General features: G+C 54.3%; 1 protein-coding gene across 5 annotated transcripts; it reads right to left on the bottom strand.

Moving 5' to 3' along the window:
- Positions 1 to 1,155: 1,155 nt before the first annotated feature.
- Positions 1,156 to 7,857, bottom strand: LOC141974093 (centrosome-associated protein CEP250-like). Of its 5 annotated transcripts, none has more exons than XM_074933354.1 (6): positions 7,698 to 7,857; positions 6,547 to 6,681; positions 6,180 to 6,349; positions 2,412 to 2,546; positions 1,933 to 2,076; positions 1,156 to 1,493 (listed from the first exon to the last, which is right to left on the bottom strand). In XM_074933354.1, exons 1-6 carry the CDS (start codon positions 7,855 to 7,857, stop codon positions 1,323 to 1,325), a joined length of 915 nt encoding a protein of 304 aa, XP_074789455.1. In that variant the 3' UTR covers positions 1,156 to 1,322. The 5 variants fall into 5 exon arrangements, with proteins under 5 accessions (XP_074789455.1, XP_074789456.1, XP_074789459.1 ...); XM_074933355.1 differs by lacking the exon at positions 7,698 to 7,857 and adding an exon at positions 6,887 to 7,520; XM_074933358.1 differs by lacking the exon at positions 7,698 to 7,857 and adding an exon at positions 7,289 to 7,515.
- Positions 7,858 to 7,860: the final 3 nt, after the last annotated feature.

The raw sequence follows: 7,860 nt of genomic DNA, 5'->3' as shown, positions 1-7,860 counted from the left end.
CGGGGCGAAGTCCACCCGCTCGAGTCCCAGTTATCGCCCGCTGAGGAATGCCGAGGCATTGGGGGTATTTGCTCTAAACTCGGGAGGAGGGAAATTTTTCTTTGAGCTCGCTTCTCTTTCACCCGTTCTTTCTCTGTTTATTGGGGTGTGGGTACGTGCTCCATTCTACTGGATCCAAATACTTTTGCCTCTGTGCATGTGCTTGTCCATTTTGTGTAGCTGCATGTATATGTATATGTTAAGGTACCATTAAGTAAGTTAGGGTGCATCTTGTCACTGTAGAATCTGCAAATAAGTCGCTTTTCTTTCTTTCAACATTTCTGAATTATTTTGTAATGATAAATGGCTGTTAGTTATAAATCAGATTTCTTACTAAATCATTACCGTGTCAATACTTTCATCCACGACAGGTCCCAGGGGGTAGGGTCTCTTGGGGGGGGTAGGGTGTCCCTGAACCCCCCTGTCCTAGCAGGCACCTGCTACTCTCTGTGGGTGTTGGCTCAGGTCTCCAGGCCCAAGAAGAATTGAGGGGGACCAGACATCCCTGCTCCCCAATAAAAGGCTCCTATGAAGCTGTCAGCCTCGTTGGGGACACTGGGGACACCAGGGACATGGGGGGGGACGACACTTGGGACACACATGAAACACATGGAAGGACAAAAGGGGGACAAAGAAGGGATTTTATTGCCCAACTCAGCAAGCACCCAGCTGGGACAGCCACTGCCCTGGGGAGGGGAACAGGTGTCCACAGGTGTCCTGGTCCCCTGCAGGGCAGGACCAGGCCCCCCCCAGGAAATAAATGGTTTGTGGGTTAAAACCACCAGGAATGGGGACAAGGACAGGGATGTGGACAAGGACCAGGACAGAGAAGAAATGGTGACAAGAACAGGGATGGGATGAGGACAGGGATATGGGGACAGGGACGGGGACAGGAGGGGACATCAGGGTGGCAGAGGGCCCCCCCCTCCAAGTGTGCCAGTGCAGGCAGCCAGCAGCAGCTGGAGGGGCGCAGGGGGTTGGTGTCACCGTCCCCATCCCCATCCAGCCGTGTCACCTGGTTGCTCAGAAGGCTGAACCGCCGGGCCCACAGGCTGCGGGGGACAGAGGATGCTGTGGGGGACCCCGGCGTCCAGGAGGGGGAACTGCCAGGTGTCCTACTTATTCAGAAGGATGCAACTGGAAAAATTAAACTAAAAAACAACTACTGATATAAACAATATTCTTCTGCTCTTACGGTGGTCTGTGGTCTCTCCACAACGTCTGTGATACTGGTCATTTTAATGATCCCTCCAGACACCCTTGCAACACCTTGTTCTGATGTTCTACCTTCTCCCACTGACTCCTCTTCTCCTCCAGGATCTTCTGGAGGTGACAACCTCCAGCACCTTCTGCCTTGACAGTTCCTGTGCCTCACTCAGATCTTGCTGAGCTTTGCAGCCAATCACTTGCTGGGACTCTTCAGAGGCTGCTAGTTGAGATGTCAACTCTTCCACCTCAAGTAAAACACAACAGAGCAGTCAAAGACTACAGCTTGCCACTGTCAGCCACATCAGCCATATCATATACTGTGAGGAAAGGGAAAGTACAACCTTAAATTTCACCCTTTCATGAAAGCACCAGACTCACGATGGATACAGCTGGCTTGTTTAAAAATCTAAGTGGGTCACCATGTTCCTCTGAAAAAGCACCTTAAATAACAAGGCTAGCAGTAACAGGCCAGCAGAAATCCCTTCTGAGGAGTGCTGGCAAACGGACAAAAAGAGCAGCCCATCTGTCCAGGGCAGCAGCTGGCTGGTCAGTCTCCATCAGCCCAGCTGAGACGGAGACCACAAGGTGATGGCAGCCAGAGGGACTGACCCCATCGCCGGCTGCTCTGCCCTGGGCAGAGACCACCTGGTTGATGACTGCAGCAGCTCTTGCTGTTTCACTCACCTGGTTTTGTAGAGCATCCCTCTGCTGAAGGAGGACAGTAATTTCCTCTTTCATGGGTTTGATTTCTTCCTTGTGCCTCTTCTCCACTGCCTGCATCTTACTCTGAGTTTCCTGCAGCTCTGCTTGCAGTTCTTCTGTGATGTTCTGCAGACACAAATGGAGAGCAAACTACTGGGACCTGCCAGCACGTTCAGCTTTTTCTTCTTTCTGTCCCAAAGTCCCATTCATTCAGCCACTTCTGCTTTTCTACCCAGCTCTGCTTCCACTGGAACACTCCCTTCCTGTCGCTGATCTCTGGAGATCATCAGGCTCTGTGCTTTCCGTGCCTGCAGCAGTCCCTGCCTCCTCGCTCACAGCACTTAGGCTTTATGTCCTTGTTACTGCCCTTCACTCTGTTATCTGCTTCTCTCAGCCACTCTCAGCTCACGTCCAGTTGCCAACGGCCTGTTCCTTCAACCCACCCGACCAGTCAGACTTACCTGCCCGTCCTCGCGCTGCTCTTTCACCTCCCGCCTGAGCTGCTCCAGCTGCTGGTTGGCTTCTCTTCGCTCTCCCTGAGTCTGAAGCAGTGTCTCTAATAAAGCACTCTTCTCACGCTCCTTTTCTGGCAGGACCTGCACAGAAACAAAGAGAGGACAGGTTTAAACTTCCCACACAAAATTTGTGTGCCAAGGCTCCAACACCGGTGGGCTGACGCGCTCTCAAAGCGCTGTGTTGCTGCTCTCCCAGGCCCTTCTCTGCCACTGGCAGTATAAACATGGTCCAGACAGAGTCCCTCTGTGACCGAACCTCCAACAAACATCCAATACCTAACAGGACAATGTGTGGCACTTCTCAGATGTCTCCCCTTGCTGGTGAGGGTATCCCTCATCTTCTGCTGTGGCCTGTTTGTCTTTCAATAGTGACTTCTACACCTAGTTAGCAGCAGAGAAAATGCAGGGGGCTGCCAGAGGGCTGAAGCCAGCAGCTCCTTCAGACAACTCATGTATTCCACGTGGGGTTTGGTGAAAATGACTTCATTTTTAAGGTATTCATTAGGCTTTGGTAATGTACTGACACTACGGGGACACGCTGACATCTCTGAGCACTGCCCTGGCATTTCGATCCCTGCAGACACAGCTGGGGGTACTGCTGTCCCCAGGCAGACTCCGTGAAGAGGACTTTGGGGGGGACACAAGGAGGACTCTCACTGTGTGACAGGGTGCACAGGAGATCTGGGCACAAAATAGCTTACCAGCAAGTGACTTAAAACAGCCCAGAAGACACCCCTGTTTTACTGCTCAGAAATATTTCAGTCGTCCTCAAAACTCTTTCTTTTGTCAACAATCCTGCCATGTCCCTCTTTACCCCCCCAAACAAAAACCCCATCCTCACAGGCATTCAGTCCTACAAATTCAGTCTGGTCTTTAACGGAGTTCAGGTTATAAGCATGTATCAGTAAAGATCAAAAGAGGGCTGTTAAGAGAACTGCGAAGGTACTCCAAGTCTTAAAAAACCCAGCACAATAGCAGAACAGAAATCTCAACTGAAAGTGATGCTTCTGCCCGGCTTCCTCTGACAGGTCTCATTCCTAGTCCCAAAGAGAACCCTGCTTGCCTTTCACCTCACCAAATTCAATGCAGAAAGCATGTAGGGCATGCTCCACACAGACCGACATCCAGACATCTCCCATGGCTCTAGCCTTGCAAAACAGCTACACAAATTCTCCTTTCACAGTCTTTACCTCTTGCTTGGCATTTTCGACTCTGGTTTGTTCTTCCTCTTGTTGAGCTCGCGTGGCCGCAACTTTCTGCTTCATATCACACAGCTTCTTCTCGTGCTCCCCTGCTGTCTCCGCCTTCTCTTTTCCCCATTTCTCCACTATCTCCTGCAGCTCTGAATGATGCCCCTCCCACTCGCTTGCCTGATGAGTGGAGGAACAGACTTCAAGGTGAAGTCCCAGCCACGCTCCTCAGAACAAATGTGAAGCTTCATCCCTCCCACAACCCCCCACTTCAACAGTGCACAACAATGGCTTTGTGCTCTCCATAAATCATGTCCTGTCAAGGAACTTAAAAGGGAGGTTAGCAGGTGGAAGAATCATAGAACCATTTAGTTTGGAAAGACCTTTAGGATCATTGAGTCCAACCATTATGAAAAGGAGATGTTACCTTCCTCTCTCCGACGGCCGCCTGTTTCCTAGCACCTGTCTCCTCAGGATTTCTCTCTATCCTTAGAGTCTATTTTCAAAGCTCACATCCCTTTCCATCAGTGGAAAGATGTAGAGGGACTGCAGGGTGAAAAAGAGACCGGTACCCTGATGCCCCAGTTGTCACAAGACAGGCCACAAACTGAAGTACCAGGAACAAGGGGCCTGTGCCCCATGCTTCAAGCCCAGAGATAACAGCTCTGACGACGGTGAAAGGACAGAAAGAAAGGAAGAAAGTTCCCGTGACTGCAGTTGGCAGCAATGTGAGGAGTCCGCTTCATGGCAGACAGCAGCCTGGTAAGATCCTACCCCTTTCCTGCCAAGCTTTGGGTGGGGAGCTCCCAACCTCCAGCTAAAGTCACCTTAGGCCTACACTGAACGTGTGGCTGCTTTTGCTGTCCTGGCAGAGTCCCTTGGGTCTTCACGTGCCTTCAAGTACGAGGGTTAGGGTTGGGGATTAGGGGTTGGGGTTAGGGGGAAGAGGGGATAGGGGTTGGGGTAGGAGGTTAGGGGCTGGGGGTAGGTGTTGGGGTTACAGGTTGGTGTAGGAGGTTAGGAGCTGGCGGTAGAGGTTAGGGTTAAGGGCTAGGGAGGGGTAGGAGGTTAGGAGCTGGCAGTAGGGGTTACGGGTTGGGGTTAGGGAATTAGGGTTAGAGATAGGGGCTATGGGTTGGAGGTTAGGAGGTGTCGGTAGGGGTTAGGGGTTGGCATTAGGTGTTAGGGTTAGGGGTTAAGGTTAGGAGGTTTGGGGTTAGGGCATAGGGGTTAGGGGATAAGGGTTGGGGGCTAGGGTTAAGAGGTTGGGGATAATGGTTGGGGATAGGGGTTAGGGGTTGGGCTAAGGGGTGAGGGTTAGAAGGTAGGGGTTAGGGATAGGGTTAAGGGTTAGGGGAAGTAGGTTGGGGTTAGGGGTAAGGGTTAGAGGTCGGGGTTAGCAGGTTGGAGTTAGGGGTTGGGGTTAGGGCTAGGGGATTAGGGTTAGAGATAGGGTTTATGGGTTGGGGTTAAGGGATAGGGTTAGGAGGCTGGGATTAGGGGAGATTAGGAGCTGTCAGTAAGGGTTAGGGGTTGGGGTTAGGTGTTATGGGTTAAGGTTAGGACATTGGGGTTAAGGGTTGGGGGTTAAGGTTAGGAGATTAGGGTTAAGGATTGGGGGTTAGGGGTAGGAGGATGGGATTAAGGGTTGGGGTTAGGGGATATGGGTTAGGAGGTTGGGGATAATGATTGGGGGATGGGGTTGAGGTAAGGGCTGAGGGTTAGAAGGTAGGGGTTAGGGTTAGGAGTTAGGGGTTATAGTTAGGGGTCGGGGTTAGGCGTTAGCATTAGGGGTTGGGGTGAGGGGTCAGAGTTAGGTGTTGGCATTAGGCATTATGCGTGAGGGGTTGGGGGGAGGAGGTAGGGGATAGAGGCAAGGGGACTGGGGCCAGGGTTAGGAGACTGGGGGTAGGGGTCAGAGTTAGGCATTGGCATTAGGCATTACATGTGAGGGGTTAGGGGGTATGGGTTTGGGGGAGGAGGTAGGGGCTTGGGGGGTAGGGGTTAGGAGCTGGCGTTAGGGGGTAGGGGTTAGGGGTCAGGGTTAAGCATTAGGGATTCAGGTCAGGGGTTGGGTGTTGGGGTAGAGGTTGAGGGGTAGGGGTGAGGGGCTAGGGGTGAGGTGTTGGCATTATTCGTTAGGGGTAAGAGTTATGGGTTAGGGGTGAGGTGTTGGGATGAGGGATTAGGGGTAGGAGTTGGGGTTAGGGGCTGCGGTTAGTGTTACGGGTTCGGGGTTAGGGATAGAAGGATAGCAGCTGGCGATAGGTGTTAGGGGTTGGGTTTAGGGGATAGGGTAGGGGTTAGGGTTACAGGGTAGGGGTTGGGGGTAGGGAGTAGGGGTTGGGGGTTAGGGTTAGGTGTTTTGGTCAGGGGTTAGGGTTGGTGTTAGGATTATCTGCCTGGCCCAGCAAGGTGTGACCTATGACAGATGTTGCTGCCATTTCACACCCTCAGGTTGTTACTCCTCTAAAGCCAGCCCACAGAGCTTGCTTGAAGAATTCAGAAGCATATTGTTTCCTACCAGGTCTTGCAGGAGCTCGTTTATTTCCACCTCATGCTCAGTTTGCCGCAGTTTGAGGGAACCGTTACACTGCTGCTCCGTCTGCAAGAGCTGCTGCGCCACGTTTTCCCATTCCTGCCTCATCAGAGATCGCTCTGCTTCCAGCTCACACTGAAAGCACTTCACTTCCCCTGCAAACAGGACAAACGGCAAGATTCAGAGTCTACACAAACAACGGTTCTGACTTCCCTGACCTTGAGCCATCTGAACTTCAGTGCAGGAGAGATCTGCCTCCATCTCCTTCGCTCCTCAGAAGCCCTGCGGACACAGAGCTATTTTTATACCACCTTCCCTAGGCAGGGGATCCCCAGAAACAGGAGGCTCTCACCTTGTATCACCTCCTTGGCCTGCCTGACGGTGTGAAGTTGGATTTCAAGCGGACTCCTGGTGATCGCCAGCTGAGATGAGTGCTGCTGAGCTTCAAACAGGCTGGACTCCAGCATCTCCTTCACTGAGCTGTGAGCTGTGAATACAGAGAGAAATGCATTTGTTGCTCCTGACGCCCACTGAGAGTTATTCCCGTAAGAAGCCTCTCAAGATCCCTACCCCTGAGTACAGAAAATGGGTTGCAAGGACACTTGTATACAGAAAGCATCTTTCTGCCATTTAAAATGTCAACGCAGGCCCCTCCGGGGCAGTGCCCAGGCTTTGCTCATGACCTAGCATACCACAGAAAGCCCAGCTGAATTTGATCTCGATGGCCAAATCTGAAAGTGCTGTTGGCTGACACACAGGCAGCTGTGCCCAAAGTCTGGGCCAACAAGCAGAAGCCCGGTCTCTGCTCATCAGCGCTTCCAAGGGGGTGTCTCTGTGGGGCCGCGAAACGTCCCTCTGGGGGTTTGTGTGGGGATTTGTGGGGGCAGGTGTGGGGGGGCTCCCTGGGGGCTGCCCCTGACCCCCCGCCGCCCCCCAGGGACGCGGGGCCCCGCCTGGCCCCGCTGCCGCTGCTGGCCCGTGAATATGGGTATCCACACTCGGCGAGTTTGGGTGGAGTGTGCGGTGGGGGTGCAAGCTTTGTGGAGAGATCCCCTTGCACCCCGGCGCCGGAGTAAACACCCCGGCTGCGTAACTCGATTCGAGTTGTAGAGTCTTTTTTCCGCCAATCAGGGGCACCCAAAATGCGGGGGGCGCTCAAAACATGGGGGAGTGGGGTATGGGGGCGGTGGGAGCGGGGGGATGTGGGGGGGCGGTGGGCGTTTCGGGGTTCCCTCTGGCTCTGCTTGTCTCCCTCCCCGGCTTCAGCTGTTGGTTTCGCGGGAAGGGTTCAGGTTTTCTCTCGGGGTGGGTGTGTGCTATTTTGTTGGTTCCGCCCGCGCTCCTGCCACGTGATTCTCGACGACACCGGCCGCACCCCCCCCGCTTTCCGCCAGCAGCGGCTCTGCCGCCGGCGGGAGCCTTTAGGGCCCAGCGGCGTCCTGGGACCCGTGCCCGGAGCCGGCAGAAGGCGCCCGGCGCCGCCGTCTCCCGGAGGACGCCAACCCGTGCCCGGGGTGGGGGGGCCGCCGCCGCCACGGCCCGGTCCCCCGGCAGCCGGGTCTGCCCCGGCACAGCGCGCGGGGAGGCCAGGTCTGCCCGGGGCGGCCCTTCCCGCCCGAGCGCCGCCCCCGCCTGCCCCGCCCCCTGCCTGCCGCCACGGCATCAG

The sequence above is a fragment of the Athene noctua genome, unplaced genomic scaffold (genome assembly GCF_965140245.1).
Source record: "Athene noctua unplaced genomic scaffold, bAthNoc1.hap1.1 HAP1_HAP1_scaffold_31, whole genome shotgun sequence".
In the NCBI taxonomy this organism is placed as follows: Eukaryota; Metazoa; Chordata; class Aves; order Strigiformes; family Strigidae; genus Athene; species Athene noctua.
The sequence above is the reverse complement of the archived record's forward strand: the minus strand, read 5'-3'. Positions and strand labels throughout refer to the sequence as shown.

What these genes read in the sequence shown, in the direction of transcription:
- LOC141974093 (XM_074933354.1), bottom strand. Translation starts at nt 7,857, where the DNA reads ATGCCGTGGCGGCAGGCAGGGGGCGGGGCAGGCGGGGGCGGCGCTCGG. An exon ending in CCCCCCCACCCCGGGCACGG is followed by an intron (nt 6,682 to 7,697) that starts GTTGGCGTCCTC and finishes CTGTATTCACAG; the next exon opens with CTCACAGCTCAGTGAAGGAG. An exon ending in GGCCAAGGAGGTGATACAAG is followed by an intron (nt 6,350 to 6,546) that starts GTGAGAGCCTCC and finishes TCCTGTTTGCAG; the next exon opens with GGGAAGTGAAGTGCTTTCAG.